Source organism: Marmota monax, unplaced genomic scaffold, assembly GCF_021218885.2.
Source record: "Marmota monax isolate L192 unplaced genomic scaffold, Marmota_monax_Labrador192_F-V1.1 WCK01_AAM20220418_F8-fsc00006, whole genome shotgun sequence".
NCBI classification, from domain to species: domain Eukaryota; kingdom Metazoa; phylum Chordata; class Mammalia; order Rodentia; family Sciuridae; genus Marmota; species Marmota monax.
The window spans coordinates 29,763,036-29,787,064 of NW_026693712.1; the positions used below are offsets into that span (position 1 = coordinate 29,763,036).

General features: G+C 31.3%; 1 protein-coding gene, 1 non-coding gene and 1 pseudogene across 51 annotated transcripts in view; 1 reads left to right on the forward strand and 2 right to left on the reverse strand.

Annotated features, from left to right (window-relative positions):
• The window catches only part of Ppip5k2 (diphosphoinositol pentakisphosphate kinase 2), a 133,073-nt gene that overhangs the window by 89,756 nt on the left and 19,288 nt on the right, over positions 1 to 24,029 (reverse strand). For 40 of the 50 annotated variants that reach the window (XR_009228312.1, XR_009228311.1, XM_058584340.1 and 37 more), the window contains 12 exons: positions 21,160 to 21,314; positions 19,631 to 19,732; positions 17,815 to 17,976; positions 16,400 to 16,521; positions 14,661 to 14,762; positions 13,500 to 13,586; positions 12,590 to 12,665; positions 12,208 to 12,317; positions 11,436 to 11,521; positions 8,456 to 8,581; positions 8,048 to 8,169; positions 7,589 to 7,771 (listed from right to left, as the gene is read on the reverse strand). Coding sequence is in view for 48 of the 50 variants with exons in the window: in XM_058584340.1 (XP_058440323.1) it covers positions 7,589 to 7,771; positions 8,048 to 8,169; positions 8,456 to 8,581; positions 11,436 to 11,521; positions 12,208 to 12,317; positions 12,590 to 12,665; positions 13,500 to 13,586; positions 14,661 to 14,762; positions 16,400 to 16,521; positions 17,815 to 17,976; positions 19,631 to 19,732; positions 21,160 to 21,314 (1,433 nt within the window). In the remaining 2 variants the exon portion in view is untranslated. The remainder of the gene's footprint in view (positions 1 to 7,588; positions 7,772 to 8,047; positions 8,170 to 8,455; positions 8,582 to 11,435; positions 11,522 to 12,207; positions 12,318 to 12,589; positions 12,666 to 13,499; positions 13,587 to 14,660; positions 14,763 to 16,399; positions 16,522 to 17,814; positions 17,977 to 19,630; positions 19,733 to 21,159; positions 21,315 to 24,029) is intronic. The other 10 variants (XM_058584326.1, XM_058584359.1, XM_058584358.1 and 7 more) reach the window with 1 other exon arrangement.
• LOC124103808 (U6 spliceosomal RNA) lies at positions 1,942 to 2,048 on the forward strand. Its single transcript, XR_006855287.1, has one exon. It is a non-coding gene; the product is annotated as a U6 spliceosomal RNA (small nuclear RNA).
• Positions 21,327 to 23,993, reverse strand: LOC131424776 (large ribosomal subunit protein eL18-like; annotated as a pseudogene).

Genomic DNA, 24,029 nt, shown 5'->3' on the forward strand with positions numbered 1-24,029 from the left:
TGACCATGTCAACAGACGCAGAAAAAGTGTTTGACAAAATTCAACATCCCTTCATGATAAAGACTCTCAAAAAACTAGGTATACAAGGAACATATCTCAATATAATACAGACTATATATGACAAACCCACAGTCAATATCATATTGCACAAAGAAACCTGAAAGTATTTCCTCTAGGGACTGAACAAAGACAAGAATGTTCCTTCCCTTTCGCTACTCTTGCTCAACATAGTATTGGAAGTTTTAGCCACAGTAATTACTGAAGAGAAGAAAATGAAAGACTCAAGTAAGAAGGAAAGAAGATAAATTATCCTTGTTTTGTATAAGACATGATTCTGTACACAGAAAAAAAAGAAGGCTCTACAAAAAGATTGTCAGAATGGATAAACAAATCCAATAAAGTTTCAGAATAGAGGGAACATACAAAAATCAGTAGCATTTTTATATACCAATTAACAGACTTCTTGGGAAAGAAACCAAGAAAGTGATCTAATTCCCAAGAGCTAAAAATTACAAATAGTAGCAGTCATAGTAATAATAATACACCTAGGAATCAGTTTAACCAAAGAAGTTAATAACTTTTATAATGAAAATTACAATGTAATGAAAAAAACTGATGACAAAAATAAATGGAAATATCTCCATGTTCATGGATTTAAGTGTTACTCTTGTGAAAATGTCTATACTACCAAAAGTGCTATAAAGACTCAAAGCAATCCTTATCAAAATATCAAGGACCTTCTTCACAGAAATAGAAAAAGCAATCCTAAAATTAATTTGGAACTACACAAGTCACCGGTCAAAACAATCTTAAGCAAAACAAAAACAAAAACAAAACAAACAAACAAACAACAACAACAAAACCCCCAAAAAGCTAGAAGTATCAAGATTGCCCCTATATCTAGACATACTCTAGGGATACATTAACCAAGACAACATGGTACTGGCATAAAAACCAATACACAGACCAATGGAACAGAATATAGAACCCAGAAACAAATCACATATCAAAGCCAACTAGTTTTCAACAAAGGTACTTAAAACATAAAGAAAGGATAACATCCTCAATAAACAGTGCTAGAAAAACTGGATATTCACATGCAGAGGAATAAAACCACACCATTATCATCATATATAGAGTCAACTCAAATTGGATCAAAAATGAAAACCACAAACCTACTGGAAATAAAAAACAACAACAAAAAACAAACATAGAAAAACTAAGACCCCCAAAAGAAAAGTAAATGAATGAATGGGATTATATCACATTAAGAGGCTTCTGCGTAGCAAAGGATATAACCAAGAATGAAGAGACAACCTACAGTATGAGAGAAGATATTTGTCAAGGTTATTATCTAGACTATACAAGGAACTTTAAAAAACTCAACAAATCATCATCATCATCATCATCATCATTAAATGGGCAAATCATCTGAATAGAAATTTCTCAACAGAAGATATACAAATGCCCAAAAAGTATATGAAAAATGCTCAATATCAGTAGTCATCAGGGAATTGCAAATCAAAACCACAATTACATATCAACTAGATATTACTTCTGAAGATAGTTATAAACAGACATATAGAAGAACATAGCAATATTGACAAAGACATAACTGAGAAGTACTAAACTATTCTTGATATCAAAATTCCTAACTTTCCCACAAACTAAATTTCCACAGGATTTGCCATAGTATTTACCAATACAGTTAAGTAAAAAGTAATAAAACATTGGCACATAAACTACTTCCATCAAATAGGATGCACTCCCTAGCTAATTTTATGAGCCTAGAATAATTCTTACACTGGAAGCAAAGATATAACAAATATAGAAAAAGGAAAGGCCAGTCTAATTCAGGAACACAAAACTACTAACGAAAAATAATAGTGAAATCAAAATCTGTGACATATAAAAAGATACTACTTAAAAATAATTGAGTTTGTGCTTGCTTTGGCAGCACACATACTAAAATTGGAACAATACAGAGAAGATTAGCATGGCCCTTGTGCAAGGATGACATGCAAATTCATGAAGTGTTCCATATTTTTTAAACCCCTATCTCTCACCATGCACAAAACTTAATTCAAAATGGATCAAGGACCTAGGAATTAAACCAGAGACCCTGTATCCAATAGAAGAAAAAGTAGGCCCTAATCTTCATCATGTGAGATTAGGCCCCAACTTCCTTAATAAGATTCCTATAGCGCAAGAATTAAAACTGAGAATCAATAAATGGGATGGAATCAAACTAAAAAGTTTCTTCTCAGCAAAAGAAACAATCTGTGAAGTGAACAGAGAGCCTGCATCCTGGGAGCAAATTTTTACCCCTCACACATCAGACAGAGCACTAATCTCTAGGGTACATAAAAAACTCAAAAAGCTAAGCACCAAAAAATACAAATAACCCAATCAACCAATGGGCCAAGGACCTAAACAGGCACTTCTCAGAAGAGGATATTCAATCAATCAACAAATATATGAAAAAATGTTCATCATCTCTAGCAATTAGAGAAATGCAAATCAAAACTACTCTAAGATATCATCTCACTCCAGTCAGAATGGCAGCTATTATGAAGACAAACAACAATAAGTGTTGGCAAGGATGTGAGGGAAAAGGTACATTCATACATTGCTGGTGGGACTGCAAATTGGTGCAGCCAATATGGAAAGCAGTATGGAGACCCCTTGGAAAAATGGGAATGGAACCACCATTTGACCCAGCTATCCCTCTCCTTGGTCTATACCCAAAGGACTTAAAAACAGCATACTACAGAGACACAGCCACATCAATGTTTATAGCAGCACAATTCACAATAGCTAAACTGTGGAGCCAACCTAGATGCCCTTCAGTGGATGAATGGATAAAAAAAAATGTGGCATATATACACAATGGAATTTTACTCAGCAATAAAAGAGAATAAAATCATGACATGTGTAGGTAAATGGATGGACTTAGAGAAGATAATGCTAAGTGAGGATAGCCAATCCCCAAAACACAAATGCCCAATGTTTTCTCTGATACAAGGAGGCTTACTCATAGTGGGATAGGGAGGGGGAGCATGGGAGGAATAGATGAATTCTAGATAGGGAAGGGGGTGGGAGGGAAAGGAAGAAGGCAGGGGATTAGCAAGGATGGTGGAATGTGGTAGACATCATTACCCAAAGTACATGTATGAAAACAGGAATTGGGTGTCAACATACTTTAGATACAAACAGATTTGAAAAATTGTGGTATATATGTGTAATAAGAATTGTAATGCATTCCGCTGTCATTTTTTTTAAGTCAATAAAAAAAGAGAAATGGCAAAATAAATAAATAAAATGGTTGAGTTTATTCTAGGATCAAAGTTAGTTTTACATTTTAAAACAGCACACATAATTCACAAAAAAATTAAAGAAATTTTCATGCTAAAAAATCAGCAAAATAGTAATAGAGTAGAATTTCTTTACTTTGAAAAACAGTCATTATTGATAATTATGAACAGAAAGCTTCATGCTTAATTGGCAAATGTTAAAAGCATTCTTTCTAGAATATGGATAAGAAAAGAAATGTTACTTCTATTTAATAATGTTTGAAGGATACTAGGCATTGAACTAAGGCAAGAAAAAGAATTTTAAAAATACATAAAGACTGGGAAATAAAAACACTGAGTATTTTTAAAGAATCAAAGAGCAGGGCATAGCAGAACACACCTATAATCCCAGAGACTCTAAAGCCTGAGGCAGAGGAGGATCACAAGTTGAAAGCCAACCTGGGCAACTTAGTGAGACCTTGTCTCAAAATAAAATAAAAAGGGCTGGGGATGTAGCTCAATGGTAGTGTGCTTGCCTTGTATGGCAAGGCCATGGGATTAATCCCCAGAATTGCAAAAATAAACAAATAAATAAATAAATAAATAAAAACCCCACTAAATAAACTATGAGAGATTAATGAACTTGACAAGGTTGATGCATGTATTGCTAATACTAAAGAACTAAATCATATTTCTATATTGCAATAAAGAATGAAAATTTTAAAAATGTATTAAAAAATGTCAATTAACTCAACCTAAGTCTAACAAAGATATGTAAGACTTTTATTCAGGACATTGTAAAATCTTATTGAAAGCATTCTTTAAAATCTTAATGAACCATACTACATTCACAGACTGAAAGTCTAGATAAAAGATGTAAATCTGTATAAACTACAGATTTCATTCAATCTATATAAAAATCCCCCAAAGAAATTTTGATCAGTTTATTTTAAATTTTAAATGGAAATGCAAGAAAAGCCAAGAAATACTTGAAAAAGGGCCCTCGTGGAGTTGAAAGATCTTAATTAATTGGCACTACATAAGGATCAACAAATAGACTCCAAAACCAGACTACCTATATTTGATAAAGACAGTATTACAGTTTAGTAAGGAAAGAACAGTCTTTTGAGGAGGTGCCCAAACAACTGCATGTACACAGACTTGCAGGGGTGGGGGGAAAAAAACAATTTTCATCCCTTTACTCATAGGACACACAAAGTCAACATTATCTGGATTGCAGATAAATGTGATGGGAAAATAGTAAAATTATAGAAAATCTATAGGAGAATATCTTACAAACTTTGTTTAAAAAAAATATATTTTAAACAGTACATTAAAATACATATTTTCTTCACTTCAGGTAAAATATTTCATTTTATGTGACAGCTGAGCAGAAGGCACTTGATAGATAACTTCTGGACTTTGGCATTTAGGAGCTTATAATCTAGCAGATATAGCATGACTGAATTAAATACATTGGACAGATCAGTATGAAAATAGAGAAGGGAGAAGCAGTACTTCTCTGAAGAAAGTTAGAAGCCTTCTTACTGAGTATGTAGGATGTTCTCAGCATTATTAATCATAACATCCCCAAACTGTAAAAGTAGCAGAAAGCATATATAAATTACAAAATATTCACAAAATAGAATATGGGTCAGCAAACAATACTCTGCAAGCCAAATATGAACTGTAGTATAGCCTAGGATCTAAGAATGGTTTCTATGTTTTTAAAGGATAGTCAAAGCCAGGCACAGTGTCTCATACCTGTAATCCCAGTGACTAGGAAGGCTGAGGCAGAGGATTGCAAGTTTGAGGCCAGCCTCAGCAATTTAAATGAGGGTCTTAGCAACTTAGTGAAACCCTGTCTCAAAATTAAAAATAAGGGTTGGGAATGTAGCTCAGTGGTTAAGCACTCCTGGGTTAACTCCAAAAGTACCAGGAGAAAATTGAAAAAAAAAAAGGGTAGCAGGAAAGTCAAAAAAAGAAAAGAAATGCAAAAGAGAGACAATATTTGACCCAAGCCTAAAATATTTACCATCGGATCTACAGAAAAATCTGCTAACTCTAAAATGGAATATTTCATAGTAGTGATTATTAACTATGGAAATAAGCAACATTATGAATGTATTTCATTAGCATAATATTGAGCAAAAGAAAATATTTCTATTATATGAAGCTTTAAAAAATACAGCACAAAGTAAATTAGTACAGTCATTAAAGAAAGCAGTATGGAGGCTTCACAAAAAACAGAACTATCACATTCTCCAATAATTCCATTTCTGGGTATATATCCAAAGGAAATGTAATAAGTACATTGAAGAGACATCTGCATTCCATGTTCTTTGTAGGACTGTTTACAATAGCTATTTTATAATTTATATAAGCTTTCTGCTACTTTTATAGTTTGGGGCTGTTATGATTAATGCTGCTGTGAACATCCTACTATGCCTCCTGGTGCAGATGTACACAAGTTTCTTTGGGTATCTAGGAGTGGAACTGTGAACGATAATATGCTTGTTTAATATTAGTAGATAAACTGTTTTTAAAGTTATTGAACCAATGTGAATTCCCAAGTGTCCACCTTAAACTAAAATATAAATATTAAAAAAAAGAGATCTCACATGGTGACTATAATTAAGAGAAATGTATTTTAGTTTTAAAAATCCTTAAGAGAGCAGTTTTGAAGTATTCTCACCACAAAAATATTAAGTATATGATCCTAATGTATGTATTAATTATCTCATTTAGCCATTCCATAATGGATTTTTATTTCCAAAGATCATGTTGTATAAAAATAAACATATACAATTTTTGTCATTTAAAATAAATAAATATTCTAGGCATAGTGAAGCATGACTGCAACCCTACCAACTCAGGAGGCTGAAGCAAGAAGATTCCAAGTTTGAGGCTAAATCTCAGGAACTTCATGGGACCCTGTCTCAAAATAAAATTTAAAAAAACTGGGAATATAGCTCAGTGGTAGGATACTTGCTTAGCATGTGCAGAGGCCTGGATTCAATCCCTAATTCAACAAAATAAAATAGATTTAAAGTTTAAAATAAAAGAATATATAAAGGATGCACAAAATTCAACATAAAAAAATAGAGTCATTGCCTAATCAAAAAATGGGCAAATGATCTGAATAGATACCTCTGAACAGAAGATATACAAATGGCCAACAAAAATATATGAAAAAAAATCCTCAATATCTTTGACCATCAAGGAAATGAAAATCAAAACTACAATGAGATTTCATCTCACTATAGTTAACAATGACTATTATAATTTTTAAAAAACAAAACAAACAAAAAACAAATAAGAACTGGCAAGGATATGCAGAAAAGGAACTCTTAGTGGAAACACTGTGGAAAAAAATATGGAGGTTTCTCAAAAAAATTAAACAAAACTACTTTATGATCCATGTAAATCACTCTTTGGTATTTTTCTTAGGAAATGAAGTCAGTATACAAAAGAGATACCTGCACACCCATGTTTATTGTGGCATAATTCACAATAGCCAAAATTTGGAATCAGCCTAGATACCATCTACTGATGATAAAGAAGATATGGTACATATACACAAGTCATAAAGAATGAAATTCTGTCATTTTTCGAGAAAACAGATGGAGTTGGAGATCCACATTTTAAGTTAAATGAGTCAGACACAGAAAAACAAGAATCACATGTTTCCTCCCAATTGTGAAAACTAAGAAAATAAAAGATGACCTTAAGGTTGAAGACAGACCATGAGGGAATGGAAAGGGTGCCAAGGGTGGAAGGGTGAGGTAGAAGAATAGAAGAAGGGTAGATGTACGTGATTAATGTCTGATAGATGCATGTATAAAAATATCACAGAGAATCCCATCAATTTGTATAATTAGTATGTGTTTATAATTATAAGAAGAAAGTTCACAAAAATAAAAATAAACTTATATGGGAAAAAAAAAAAAAGCCCAAAATGAGACTACAGTGGTTAGATACATGGCTAATACTTTTATGTTTATCCAAATAAGTATTCTGGATATGATAAGATTGTTAACTATCATCCTTAGTTTTTTTTATGGCTTTTTTTTTTTTTTTTAACAAAGGATGATAGCTATTTCAAGAAGATAGGAATGAGTTGCAATAGGGAAGGGAAGGATAGACAGCGATCAAAATTGGTCCAGCGTTCAATTGCTCTACCTGGTGGTAACATATGAATATTTGCTTTATAATATAATGAGCTCTACATTAACATTTCATTCACTTTTTTCTTCATGTAATAGTTCATAATAGAAGAGTTTGCTAAGACCCACCTTTTCATAATCTTCAGCAGTAAAATCTCTGTCTTTCTGAAGTATTTCATGAAGTCTTGCTTTCACACGTTGTTGACAACTGCTTAAAGAGTCACTATCACTATCCAAAAGACCATTCATATTTGCACTTTTCACCATCTGAACAAGAATGGGTGTAAGCTCCCCTTCTAAAGCCAACAGACCCTAAACATATTAAATGAAGTAAAAAATTTAAAAAATTAATATGCAAAATAGAAAGTATCATAATAATTGTTACATTCTGAATTTCATAATGTATAAGCTAAATATTTTTAAAAAATAAATATTATTAGTAATATAGTTCACATTGTCAGTTGATAGCTTTAGTTGGAAGTTCAAAATTTGGAATTTTTAAATACTGTCTTAGTGAAAATCTTAAAACAATGAAATTGTAGATGACAATTCCAATAATTAAAAACAAAACAAAACATCTATTTTTACCTTTGCAAAAGCTGCTGCAGTCATCTGAACTCGTCCTTCATCAGAGGCATATATTTTGAGGTCATGTCGGTAGGTACTATGTAATCGAAGCAAACCACAACCAGGAAATCCTGCATAATCTCCTGAAAATAAATCCTCAAATCACTTAAGCTATATTTTTATCTCACTGTATTTCCAGAAATATTTACAAGTATTACAAAATAAGAGAATATGAAAAAAAATTGCATGAATTTAATCAAATTCAAAAAATTCCAACATTTGGGCTAGGGTTGTAGCTCAGTGGTAGAGCACTTGTCTAGCACGTGAGAGGCACTGGGTTCAATACTCCGCACCACATAAAAATAAATAAATAAAAGAAAGGTCCATTGACAACTAAAAATATATTAAAAAAATAATTTCAACATTTACCTTGACCTCCAGGATACATACACCTGAAAGCTCTTCCAAGTTCTTCAGCCTGGACTCTGCCTGCAGGTGTTAATTCTCCTCCCCATTTCAAAACCAAAAGTAAGGATGGCTCTTCCCTTCGGCTATCTAAGATGCATGTGAACAAATAAAACAAATGTTAGGTTTGAACAGAAATGGGCCAATGTTAATTTAGTTGACTTAGTCCATATGTAATTATTTTATTCTCTAAATGGGCCTATCTTTGTAGGTTGTTGCTTCCATCAGGAATTCCATTGCTCTTCCTATTAAAATTTTACTGAAATATTAAAATCTCTTTCATACTCAGTAAGAAGGCTTCTAACTTTCTTCAGAGAAGTACTGCTTCTCCCTTCTCTATTTTCATACTGATCTGTCCAATGTATTTAATTCAGTCATGCTATATCTGCTAGATTATAAGCTCCTAAATGCCAAAGTCCAGAAGTTATCTATCAAGTGCCTTCTGCTCAGCTGTCACATAAAATGAAATATTTTACCTGAAGTGAAGAAAATATGTATGTTTTTATGATGAGGAATCAGTGATTTCCATAATTTTTAGGAAGATGTGAGATGACATCCTAACACTTATTCTAGTTAAAATTTCATGCAATCTAATTTTATACAAACACTGAAAATGTAGCCAATTAAAAAAAAAAAATTAGAATTGTGGAATCTCTTTAAGTTCGCAGTAGAAGTTTTGTTCTCAGACATAGGTCAATGATTTAATTTTGACCTGTTCTTTATTATGGCCTTAAGATTTGTTTGTATTGAATTTTAGAAACAAAAGGATTCAAAAATAAATATTATAAACGTTAAAGAATGAATAATAATTCATTGAAAGTAACAGAAAATCATCCTTTCCCCTGCTGCTTGTTAGCAATTATATGTGCTTTACCATGCAGGTGGACAATTTACGGAAGAACAGTGAACTAAAGTTTTTATTATATTTGTTATAGAAAGCTTCCAATCATAAACATTGGGAATTAATCTGTATTGCTTTTAATTACAAAGTATGACATAAGGGTAAAATGTCAAACGTTAAAATAAACACATAAAGTTTAATGTATTCAAATTTGTTTTTGCATTTAATATAATCATGACTTCAATTTTGCTACTATAAATAATGCCAATGTGAATATCCCTACAGATCAATCTTTCTCTGAATATCCAATTACTTTCTTGGGATAGATTTTTTTTTTTTTTTGGTACAGAGGAACTCAGAGGCATTCGACCACTGAGGCACATCTCCAACACTGTTTCTTATTTTATTTAGAGACAGGGTCTCACTGAGTTGCTTAGCAAGCGAGCACTTCACTTTTCCTGAGGCTGGCTTTGAACTCTAGATCCTCTTGCCTCAACCTCCCAAGCCACTGGGATTATAGGAGTGTACCACCATGCCTGGCCTTGGGATAGACTCTTACAAGCAGAATTAAAGTCAAAGCAAAGGAACTTTATGCTGTACTATATACAATATATGTATATTTCAATAAAGTGGAAAAAATAAACTTAAAATATTATTAAATTTATTATTAACAGAAAAGTATAGAAATATTTTTTGAAGATTTGATTGGCAAATCACTTTTCAAGAAGTTGTATCAATTTATAATTCTACCACCACACTAAAATCCTGTCACAATTTATTCATCAGCACTTTATTACCAGTTTAAAAAAGGAGAGAAAACACTTTGCTACTATGATAGGCAAGATTGATTATTACAAGGTTAAGCAGGTTGATTGTCATTAATCTGAAAATCTGAAATCCAAAATTGGCACTTTTTGATTTCCCACATGATGCTACAAGTGGAAAATTCCACACCATGAAACTCTCAGATATAAAATTATTAAAAATATTGTATAAAAGTACCTTCTAGCTACACATAAGGGGTGTGTATGTGTGACGTATATATGAAACATAAATAAATTTCATGTTTAAAGTTGAGTTCCATTCCTAAGATATCTCACCATGTACATACAAATATTATAAATTGGAAAAAATTCAAAATTTTAAATACTTCTATCTCAAGATTTTCATATAAGGAATACTTAACCTGTATAATTAATTTAGTGGTTGAGATTATAGGCATGTACCACCACACTCAGATTTTGAAAGGTAAATGAATTTTTGGACCTTTGTGCTAAGTGTTTCTAGGATACCAACCTTATTTAAATGCTTACTGATGTTTATTGGATGGAGAAAAATATCAATTTACTGTAGAAATACATTGTGTATATTTTCAAATATTCATTTCATACTTTGGGGGCAGGTTACAGGGATTAAACTCAGGGACACTTGATCACTGAGCATGTCACATCCCTAGCCTTATTTTGTATTATTTTTTTTTCAAATATTTTTTAGTTATCAATGGACCTTTATTTTATCTGTATGTGGTGCTGAGAATAGAACCCAGTGCCTCACACATGCTAGGTAAGCACTCTACCACTGAGTCACAACCCTAGCCCTATTTTGTATTATTGTATTTAGAGACAGTGTCTCATTGAGTTGCTTAGCTTCTCACTTTTGCTGAGGCTGGCTTTGAACTCACAATTCTATTGCCTCAATTTCCAGAGCTGCTGGCATTACAGGTGTGTACCACTGCACCCAGTTCGTTTCATACATTTTTAGCTTTGTTTTAAATACTCTACTCATTTCTATCAAAAAAAAGTAAGAATGGGGCTGATTAAATATCACTTAGTTATAAAGAAATAACTTTCTGAAACAATCTCAGAAAAAAGAAAAGTCATAAGCAGTTTCAAAATAATAAAATATATCCATACAATAAATGGTTAAACAATAAAAAGTATCCTTTACCTAAAGGATAGAGTCACTATTAACAAAACACCATTTTATTTTTCTTTTAGTTAACCTGCCAATCTCTAAACTATTAAGCAAAAAATGGTCTAAATGTAATGAATGAATTAAGTGACTACAAATATTTATAACATAATAGGCATTAAAAATGCATACCTTCCTCTTCGCTAGATGTTTTAGGACAACCATGAGGGAGATAGGTTAATTGGACCTTACGATTTATTCCAGAAAAATGACCATACCTGAAAAATAAAATGGTAAGCAGGATGGACAATATTCATGAATTGTTAATGTGATTCCTAAAGAAAAACTAAAATCTATGTAGAGAAAAATTAATTCTCAGATAGGAATACTCCCTTCTATTTGTAATTGCTTTGTTGAATTCTTTAACATATCCAGCAGAAAATTTGTACCATAGTCATTCAATTCCATTGAAAACAAAAAAATATAAGTTTTTACAAAGTTAAGACAATTTGAAAGAGATGATAAAGTATAGAAATATGTACAAATATAAATGTATGTATTTTTAAATAACAATGGATATAAGATTATAAGTGGTGAAATATATAAAGCCTCTATTAGGAATATTAGTGGGCCTCATTTTTAGTTGATAAAAACATAGCTTAAAACTTTTTTATTTAAACAGCCCTGAATCTGGGGTCAAGTTAGTAATATGCCTTCATTCTAAAGAGTACTTCACAGAAGACACAAATTTGATGTCCTCTTTGAATCGTATTAAAGTTAAAAATAAAGCTAAAATAATAATTTTCAATAATACAACAATCAATTTGTATTATATTAAATTTTTACTTATGCTTGGCTGGCATGTGTCTGAGTCCATGGGTTCAAACCCTATAACTACACACAACACAAAAAAGACAGAGAACTAAAGTAAGTATACAACTAGGAGTTACAAAAAGATACTCACATCTCCAATACAGTCTTAAGTTGTTCAAGCTTTGATTTGTTTTCCTCAATTTCAGAATCATTATTTTGCCCTAGCTCCATAAGAAGTTGTCGTGCAATATCCAGCACTTCCTATAAAATAAGTTAATAAGGAAAAGAATTTTTATGTAATTTCACCATTAAAAAAAAAAAAAAAAACTTAACCATTAAAAATTAAAAACTCGGGGCTGGGGTTGTGGCTCAGTGGTAGAGCGCTCCCCTAGCACATGCGAGGTGCTGGGTTCTATCCTCAGCACCACATAAAAATAAATAAACAAAATAAAGGTATTGTGTCCAACTACAACTAAAAAAAAAATATTAAAGAAAAAAAATTTAAAACTCAACAAGAAAGCAAAAACACTTACCTGTAATTGTTTTGGCTTTTTGAGTTTTAACTTCCCCGACTTATATCCATCACACTTTTCAAAAAGATCAAAAAATCTTATAAAAAAGAGAGCACTGTTAGTCACTTGCAATAATTGATATTACCACAGTATATTTAATCTAACAAAGCAATAGATATGGGGCTAGAACTCAAAAACCTATGGATTTTCAGTACTATTTGTCCTATTTCCGATGTTGCTCCTCTACTATTTTTTTTTCTTCCTCCCAAAGACAGGCCTCACTATGCTTCTCAAGCAGGTCTCAAGTGGTCATCTTGTCTCAGCCTCCTGAGTATCTGGGACTATAGTAGTGTTCTAGTACACTTAGCTTTCTTTGCTGTACCTGTATTTATAAATTTAATACTTTCCTAAACTATACTAAACTAATGGTCACGATATTACTTTTAAAAGTTTTCTCATGATCAAAACTGAATACACAATTATAATGCAAAATATTATTGTATTCTCTAAGGTCAGTATGTAAATACATATTTGATAGTTAAGTTTTTCAGGTTTTGGTTTTGCAGTCTCCAAATCAAACACTGAACAGAATAGAAGCTTTCCACTAATTTTCTTCTAAAAAACTGAAAGGTTAATAATTCTCAAAATGCAGTGCAACAGAATGATAAACCAAAATTAAATAGAACCCATTTATGTCAATAAATAAAAGCCAGGTCAGACTGATATTTATGTGCATTACCATAATAATGTTTAGGTGCTGGCATTTACATTACTTTAAATGAACTTACATGCATTCAGTGGTTTAAATATTTATGAACAAGAAATAGTAGTCAAACATTTTCCTATATGATGTATTAATTAAAAGAGCTTAACATTCATCAGAAATCTTAAAATTATATCATGAGTACTAAATATTCTTCTTGAAACATACTTTTGATGCCTCACTTCCATTTTCATTTTTTGTTTTGGGGTTCGATCCCCATGACGTATGACAGCTATGACACATCTAAGTTCCATCCTAAAGGAAAAAAAAAAGTTCTTAATACTCTAACAAAGATTTGTGTACCATAACTCAGATTAATAAAACATCCAATCATTTATTAAAGGCCATCTTTCACCATTTTAAGATCTTTCCCATGAAGAGTAGTACTTGTAACAATTTTATGTCTTTAACAATTTAGTCTTAATTTTATGAAGTTAAATCCTAAAAGGAATTTAAAAAGTTGGAGGAGGGAGTGATATTATGATATATAATATAATACTTCCTCTTCTCAAAAGAGAACCATGTTAACTCTGGACACAAGTAAATGTACTCTGATTCCTGAACTTTATAAAATATCTGCCTGGTAGTATTAGACTGAGTTCATCAAATAAAAATAAAGTTTTATCTAATAGCAAAGGAAACAGTCACTACATTTATAAATTTGCTATCTTTTGCTCAGGTAATAGGAATAGTATTTAAAACTCAAATTAATGGAAGATAAAAGTAGTAAAGAAGCATTTTAGAGTTAAGAGGTATAATTTAGTATTAGCCAAAGTATGAGGTCTTGAACATAACTTGCAGGATATTAATACAATTATCTGAGAAAATTTTGTGTTAAATAAGTTTAGAGAATACTGGTTTAAAAACAAAAGTAAATACAGTTTCTACAAATCAGAATGTCCAAAACTATTTAACATACTAATATAAATCTTTCTAAGCTGTGAATGTGAAGCATTCAGTCAACTCACCTGACTTTTCAATGAGTCATTTTCCTCAGCAGATGTTAATAAAACATTCTGGCAATATTGGTCTAATGAATTTATCTCAACCTGTAACTTAAGCTAGCCACATAATGATGACTGAACTTTTGAGAAATGTATCTATTTTAACCACTTCTATTATTATGACTTGATTATGTAGTTCTGTAATTATCAAAGCCTATTGCAGGATTTTATATCTAACAACAATATAAGAGAATTTATTCCTCCCATCTTCACACCAAATCTAACAAAAACATACAAAGTATCTAAAAATATTTTTTTTATTATAATAGCACAGTCTAATAGAGAAAACTCAAGGAATTTCTAAATGAAAATAATTCAAACTTACATAGTTCCAGATGTAGTTGGTACAATTGGAATATCTTCAGCTTCCAATGGTATTGACCAGGGGATATGAAATTGTGGAGCAAGCTCTCTCATTACAATATTTCTTCAAATGAAAAGAAAATAATTATTATTTCATTTAAAGATAAAATTAGATACTAAATGAGAATGGTAGCGAATCACAGGAGTTAAAGTCATCTGAAAAATTTAAAATACAAATCAATATTAGATTTGAATAAATCAGTATAACTATATTATTTCTAATTATACACACTCTGAAATTCAAAACTGTCTCTTGGACTAGGTGACCACTGATCATTCCTTATGCATTTAATGAACATTTATAAACCTATTCTAAATGCCATGCTCATTTTCCACAAATTATTATTATACTTTACTAATAGGGTTAACAATAAAGAGGTGTTTAATTTTGTTTAAATTTAATATTCATTCATGAAAAATTTAGATAACTCTTCTCAATTTCACTTTAAGCATAACTTCAACAATCTTCAAAACATACTATAAAATATGAGTCCAATTATCAAACATTTTGAAGTATTAAGTTTTCTGTGGCTTTGTCAGATATGCTTCAGAATGTTAAAAAGGGGCTGCAGTTGTAGCTCAGTAGTAAGATGTTTGCCTAGCATGTGTGGGGCACGGGATTTGATTGTCAGCAAACATTAAATAAATAAACAGACAAATAAATAAAATCAAGGTATTAAAAATGTCAAAAATAGTTCTTGTCTTGCTAAGTCTTCCTAATCAAGTTACAAGGAAAATGAATCAAAGAATATAAAACTGACATTTCTACCTGCAATAATTTTATATATTCACTTGATAATATTATGAGAATATCTTTAACATATACTTGCATAAAGAAATGTCACCCATAGAATCCTGAATTCCAAAAATTTCTATCTTACTTATTTCATGAATGTTAATTTTGCACTATTAAATAAGAGAACAAAGTTTGTTTTGTTTTTTGTTTTTTTTTTTGAGCAAGCAAAGCAGTTTATTAAACAAAAATGCAAACAGCCAGCAAAATAATAACAATGTGCTCCTATTTTTCTCAGCAGCTCGGGAGGCTGAGACAGGAGGATTGTGAATTCAAAGCCAGAAATAGGGTTGTTTCCTCTGATTCCTGTTCTGCTGTCACCAATTTCCCTTCTTGTGGGGAACAAGTGGGCAAGGGCTTCTTCTATGGGAGTCTTCTCTCTTACAGGGATCTTTCCCCTTTTCTCCTCTCCCCTCCCCTCCCTTTCCTTTTCCTTTCTCCCCTTTTCTTTTCCACAAGAACCAGAATAATCTGCTGAAGTCTCTGACACTTGGCCTCCCTGACCTTCATGCAACCTGTCTGATTCTATATTTCTAAACAATTTACTTTAGACAAAACTCATATTTTTCACACTTCTAAGGTCAATGTAATTTTTTAAAAAGCTTAATTTCAACTACAATTACACAGCAAAAACTCGAGGAATATTTTAATCACCATGTTATAGCATTTCTAACTCTATGAAGTTAACATCTTTAGGCCTTTGTACTGATTATAAATTAATCTGTCTTTGATAATCTCACCTATAATTCAGAATCTGGTACAGTCTCTGGAGGTGCCATTTTATGAACTGATTTTTTACTCTACAATACTTAAAAAAAAAACTTCATCCTTCAATGTTACCAATTATTTTGTTTCTGAATAACTAGTATGCAAAGTAAAGAGAAGAAAATAGATTATTAAATTCTTACCCAAGTATTTTTGCACAATCATCATAATACTTCATGGAATTTTTCACAAAACTGAAGCCATTGACATCACACACATAGGACTGTCCATTGGCTCGTAACAAATCAAAGCCACAAACTGTTTGCTATTTAAAATAAGTTATAAACTTTAAATTATTATGATTCAGTTTTCTAGTCTTATTAGAACATATATTTTATGTCTAAAAGTATATTATTATATATTGTTTCAATTCATGTTAAGTAAGGGAAAGAAATTACTTATTTGTAATTTGAATATTCTAAAGATATATTACATATTCCATATGATTACTTAAATTCCTTATCATAAAACAGACATAAAGTATAAAGGATTACAGTGGCCAAAACAGAACACTGCATCAAAACAATCTCCAACTAAAATTTCAATTTTCGAAAAGCAAATATTTTGAAAATTCAGATAAAATTTTACACTAGCAGAAATTTAGGTCATTTAAGTCCCAACACAATAAAGGAAAAATAGTATTAAAGACCTATCCCAGAAGAAATGTTCAATTATTCCTGTAAATCTGTTAATCTCCTCATAATCACATATTTGTGAGCACCTAAAATAAATTTGGAAGAAAATTGCTGAAAGTTATAAATTTGTTACTCTGTGAAAATTTTCTTCCACATTTTTTATGCAAATACTCATGCACTACTATAATGTAATTTGAATTCATAGCTTTTGGGATCCTTGTATAATAAGACAATTTACATAAATCTATTAAAACTTACTTACAATCTAACATTTCTTCCACAAAAGAGACATTATGGTTAACACACAAAGTATTTATTATTTAATAACCAGTAATATCTATTAGTCTTTAAGTTATGTATCCAATGTAAGATTTCAAAAAGGTAAAATTTATTATTTATTAAATGTCAGTTGTACTACTTCTATTTAAACTTTTATACAAGTTAGGTAAAAATTCTGTTAATATAGATTAAGGGAATTAATCAAATATTAGAAGTAAAATGTTTTAAGAAATTTTTTTACAGTGCTTTCATGAACATATTCTATTATACAGTAGTCCAAAAGAATTGACTGCCAAGGCTACAATACTAAGGACAATTTACCAGTTCTATGAAAGTAAATAATACTTATAATTAGTTTCTTAAAAACAGATTAGACAATACCCCTAAACACTGTTTAACTGAACTAATCTCTGCAATTTTAAAGTCAGAAAAAATTCATACAGTTTCTTTTTATATAACACAGAAAGAACATATTGGTACTACAAGAATACAATATATTAGCACTATAAAAATCCGCTTGCAAAATACATGAACAGTTCTCAGCTTATTACTCTAATTATATATCCAAATAATGTCTCTTAATCAAGAATAAGAATTAGAATTTTTTTTTACAAAGGTCTACATGGCTTGTCTTAACATCTTACCTTAAAAGCAAGGCAGACTTTCCAAGCAATTAATTTCTCTCGTGCATTGAGAATAACAGGGTATCTTACTTCTTTTCCTTCACTATCTCGTTCCACCTTGCCATCAAGTGCTGGAGATTTTCGGGCTTCAGCATGAGCATAATCTGGACCAACTGTGTAAACCTTTGACGAATATTAAACACATATATACACACACACACATACACAAACACTCGTAAAACCAATAAAAAATAAATTCAAAGAAAAAAGTAACAAAAAATGGTTCAGACTCTGTATTATTATAAGACATACTTTTCTATTTTACATCTCAAATTTTCATTGGAAAAGGTTATAAATACTTATATGGCAACACTGGTAAAGCAAGAATTCATTCTGTATAGGAAACTATTAAACTGAGCATTAACTCTTCAAAATGTTTTAGTTTAACAAAAAAGAGATTAAAAAAAACTATAAAACATCATGGAAGGAAAAAAATTGCCAAAATAGAAGTTTTTAAAAGGTGGAGAATGAATCAGAACAAGAGAAGGAAAGGCATTCTAAGCAGAGGTAAATGGACACAAAGGACAGACATATGAAACAGCAGGATGCATATAAATATGGAAAAGTTATTTGATGCAGTTTATGCTTTAAGAAATAAAATTAGTAAGACAGAGGACAGACTATGATATTATCTGTATCATGATCAAATTTATACTTTAAAAGGAACATTGTGGTTACAGAAAGGGTAGTTGAAAGTTGACATATTAAGATCTCATTTGTTACCAGTTAAAATTTTATTTATTTATTTATTTATTTATTTATTCTATGTCACCAAGGATTGAATCCAGGGGTGTTTAACCACTGAGTTACATACCCAGCCCTTTTAAAAATATGTTATTTAGAGACAGCACCTCACTGAGTTGCTTAGTGCCTCACTAAATTGCTGAGGTTGGTTTTGAACTTGTGATCCTCCTGCCTCAGCTTCCTGAGCCACTGAGCTTATAGGTGTACATCAATGTGCCCATATGGATATTCTTAAATCACATAATAATTGTCACAGATCTCAAAATCTGGGTAAAGTGTACTGCTTAGAAATGTGGAGGCTATTAGACTCACCTAATATTTTATTATTTAAAGTCCCTTTAAAGAATCACACAATTATTATATTAAAAAGTTGATTTTTAAATATTTTAGTAACTACACTTAGATAAAATATCTTTCTTCGTAATCCTGTGTGTTTTATTTTAAGCACTTAAGTTCACTATGTTTAAAAAAAGGATTCATAGGCTTCTAACTGCCAAAGGTATTCATGGAACAAAATGGCTTGAGCATCCTTAATTAAAAAGAAAGAGATAAAGAATAGAAGTTAGATTAGTGAAGGGTGTTTCCTTCTTCGATTACTGGTAAAATCAAAATACAAAATTACATCTACATGGTCTCTTACGATTCGTACTTGTGATTTTTCAATTTGACTTAAAATGGTGTAAAAGTGATAGACATTCAGTAGAAGTCATAATTTGAATTTTGATCTTTTCCTGGGCCAGTGATGCGTACTATGATATTCTCTTAGGATGCTAGGCAATGGCAATGAGTCACATAGCTCTTAATGAGTCACACAATTATGTTAACAACTCACCCTATACACCATGTTGCTAATCTTTGATTTTCAGTAGATTGATTAAATGCATTTTCAATGTAGATCATTTTCAATTTCTGAAGGGTTTATTGGGATGTGACCCCATTCTTAAATGGAGGAGCATCTGTACTTTAATTTATCCTACCTTAACATCAGTATCACCTTGAATACAAAATCAAAATATAGTTCAGTCAGTCTTACCTTAACATCAGTACCATCTGTGGGCATAAACTCTTCATATATATATGAACCTGTTTTTCGTACATTGCTTTCAGGGGAGTATACACTACTTCTACTGCCAATCTGAAAGTAAAAATTGTCCATCAATATAAAAACCACATTATTTTACAACTATAATGCACCAATAAAAAATGTGGAAAATCACATTATTTCCCTCATTTTATAATATAACCTTTGTTTCACCTTAGAAATTGTTCCATCTTAGAAATTTTCAAATAATTATTTAATCCATGAATATTTAACAAGGTTTATTATGTATTTGGCACTATATTATACTGTCTCTAACTTATGTGTAAGTTGAAGAGCATAAAAATAAAATGATCGGTTGTATTTCTTCTTCTGTAAAGTATCTATTCAGTTCAAAATTTAAAAACATAAAATAAAATGAACATTAAGAATTAAATCTTTTTTAAAAAACATTTTTTTAGTTGTAGATGAACACATATCTTTGTTTATTTATTTTTATGTGGTGTTGAGGATCAAACCAAGTGCCCAAGAATTATATTTCTAAGGTTCATTCATGTTGCTACATGTTACTCAAGTTTGTTCATGTATACTACTATAAATTTTCTACTGTGTAAATAAACCAGAATTCATCCATTCTCCTACCAGTGTATATTTAGGATATTTTCCAAGCTTTGGTTACTACAACAATTTTGCTTTGAACATTCTTGTGTCACCATGATATATGTTCATTTGTGTTTCTAAGGATTGCTAGATGGCACATATTCAACTTACAAATATATTGCCAAAACCTTTTAGAAACTATTTTAAGAATTTAGTCTCACCAGCAAATGTACAAGAGTTCCAGCTGTTCTTAGTATTATCAGATTCTTTAACACTTGCCACTCTAATGGCTATTTATTAAAATGGCATCTCATTGTATTTTTATTTGCATTTCCATGATTGTTTGTAAGTGTATTTCTAATTCTGATGTGCTGCTAAATTACACTGCTAAGAGGCGGCATTCCTGCTTATGATGTATAGGCTTGTGCTTGTTTTCCACATACATAAGTGTTTAATCTTTGACAAACCAAAAAAGTTAATATGATATAATTATATTTCAGACTTGTTTTGCATTCTTTTATTATGGGTATGATTAAGCATATCTTCATGTATATAAAAGTTATTAATATAACTTTTTCTATAAACTGTTTACTTTTCTGGGTCAGTTTTCTAAAAGACTGGTTTAACTGAATTTTAGTCTGACAGAAACATGAATAAGAGGTTGAACACAAATTAAGTACTTTTTCAGTATTCTGTAGGTAGGCATTTTGCCAAACAGCATTAAATATTGACAATGACACCATGTTTTTCTAACAGTATGATATCAGTTTTATGAATTTACTTCTAAATAATACATTTTCAAGAATTCAAGATAAAATTATAGTTTTATTAAATGCTTGATTACTTTTTTAAAAGGTATATTACTATTAAAATTTATTCAAAAAATGAAGAACATTACTCATATAAAGGTTACAAAAGTTTACCTTTCTAAAGAGTCTTTGACTTCCACCTCCAGCAGATGTTGGATAATAAATGTAAACATTGTGATCTTCTGCACTGACTGGTTTTTCTACAAATGGCTTTTGGAAAACTTCTCCATTTACTTCTACATGGTCTTCCCCTTCAATCAGATTGCATTCTATAAATCAAACATAATTAGAAAAAAAATTACTTTTTTCATTATAATAGAAGGCTTAAAAAAAACAAACAACAGAATGCATTGTTCTAATCTGCAGCAAAACTGTATAAGCCTTATCAGCAAACTTGAATTTATCTTGCTTTAATGACATTCAGAAGAAAACAAAAAATTTGCACCAAGAATGCTCAATCCTAACAGCATGTTTAAATCACCCACTCTTAAAAAAAAACCACTCATGTAGAATCTCATACAGATATGTGGGGTCTAGTACAGATATATTTTTAAAAACCTCTTCTTGGATTCCCAGCTAAGAGTAAAATCTGTTCTTTTCAAAATTCTCCAAACTAATGCCACAGCACATCAATCTTCACCTTTAGGACATTTCTCCTTGCACAGGTACTGTAGAAAGTAGGGCCTCTGAATTTTAAGATGGTGCATTTCAATGTGGTAATTTCCTTCTTCATATATATCTTCTATACCCTGTCTCACTGTCTATCCATGCTTATCCTAAGAAAATTTAAAAATCAATGCTCTACCATTGACAATTAATTTGGTAATTATAAAAATTATGTCACTTTGTCATTTTTCTTTTGTAATAATGGTTTTTCTATGAAAGAAAACCTGTTCTAGTATACTGGGAACAGATTCTACAAAGGTCTGGAAACAATACTGTATAAAAATCTTGATCACATTGGATGATTTCATAAAAACAGAAGAAGTATAGAAGCAAATGCCTGGAACAGAACCAGTAGGGAAGTAGGTTAGCATGATAAATTGGAGCATTCCATCAACATTTACTTAACATATGATCATTAACTATGAACATTAATGTGATTTAAGTGTTTATTCAAGAGTACAAATTTTTAAACTCCTAAAGAGGTAGCTTTTAACTTGATAGACAAATTCTAGTTCTCAAGGATGAATATTTGGGATTTTTTGTTTTGTTCTTATAGTGTACTGAGGATTGAACTTGGGGTGCTTAAGCAGTAAGCTATCTCCCTAATCCCTTTCATAATTTTTTATTTTGAGACAGCGTCTCAATAAGTTGTTGAAGCTGGCCCCAACCTGTGATCTTCCTGACTCAAAATCTAGAACTATAGATATTACAGACATGCACCCAGCTTATGAATAGTTAGTTCTTTTCTTTATTTTAATTACACTATTTTTTAACTTAGATATCATGCTATGATTGAGGACTTCTTTTTTCTAAACTAGAAATAATAAAGAAAACAAAACTTGGATAATGTATTTACTTGATTTTAATTAGATATATTTATGTAAACAACATATATCAACATTTATGATACATATGAAACTAAGAACTATACTTGTTCCTCAGATTCTATGGACTTGCCATTTTATATTACCATGTCAGAGACTTCAAAGTTAAGTATGAAATGATGCCATAAAGAGAGATTGAGGACTAATTCCAGAACAGCACTACCATTCTCTGGAAAATGTATAGGATCATTCATATCATAAATAATGTAAAACATGACATTATTTAACTTAGGAAAGTAATTTTTCTGAAAGTTTCTTTCAGATACAATAATTAATCAAAATTTCCCAAAATAATGTTACCATATTAACTTTCAAGACAAACATTTATGTTGCCCTTTATTTTTTATTTTATCAAATCCAAAGCCTCTTTATTAACAGTAAGATCCGAGGTTGGTTTTTGTAGCCACATCTGGCCCTCCGGCCTCTGGCGCGCTCGAATATCCTGCCCTTGGAGCGGACGTAGGGTTTGGTGTGGTTGTGTGGGGTCCCAGGAGCCTTGCCAAAATGCTGGTACACTTCTTGGACCTTGCCAGGGCCAGAGAGCAGGACTGTGCCACGGCCCTTAGGGGAGCCCAGGACCAGTTGGTCAAAAGTGAGGATCTTGCCCCCAGCCTTGAGGATGTGGCTGTGGGCTCGGCTGCTGAAGCGCAGTACGCACACCTTTAGTTTGGGCACCTCCTGAACACGCACGTCATGTGTTATGGTCCCCACGACCACAGCTGTTTTGTTTTCTCTGCTCAGAAGCTTTATCTTCTGGATCATCCAGGAAAGGGAGAGAGGTACCCTATTGGCACGACTCATGAACAACATCTTCAGTACAACTTGGTTGAAGGTACAACTGGTTCGTCTAGCTAGAAAGCTGTACAACTTGACCAACAGCCTTAGGTAGATGTCCTGCCTCTTGGGCTCCTTGTGCTAAACCTTTTGGTCCTTATTGTGGCGTATGTCGACTTCCATGATGGCGCTTACAGCTCAGCCTAGTCCGGAAAGCTATCTTGCCCTTTAGATTGAGTTACATAAAACTTACATGTCATATAGTAGATAACCAGAAAAAAAAGGAGTCAAGGCTACTTTAAAATATTAATAGTATTATTTCAAAATATGTAGCATCAGGTATTTAATTATGACACTATAGCATGAAGTTTCTAAGTCAGAAATGAGTCACCTGCTTTTCCATAATCAATACAAATTCAATAACCAGGTAATTTCAAAACTTACTTTATGATTCTGAAAGATATGTCAAATGCATACCAAAGAAAAGTAGAAGAGATAACTTCTAAATTATCAGTTAACCTTTTAGCACAATATCACATTTTAACTGAATATAATACATGATTATTTATTTAAATCATTAAGGAAAACTGTTAAACAGAATACTAAGAATTGTTTAAATTCCTTTTAGTTAAGTAGAGTGGCCTAAGTATTTCAAGTGAC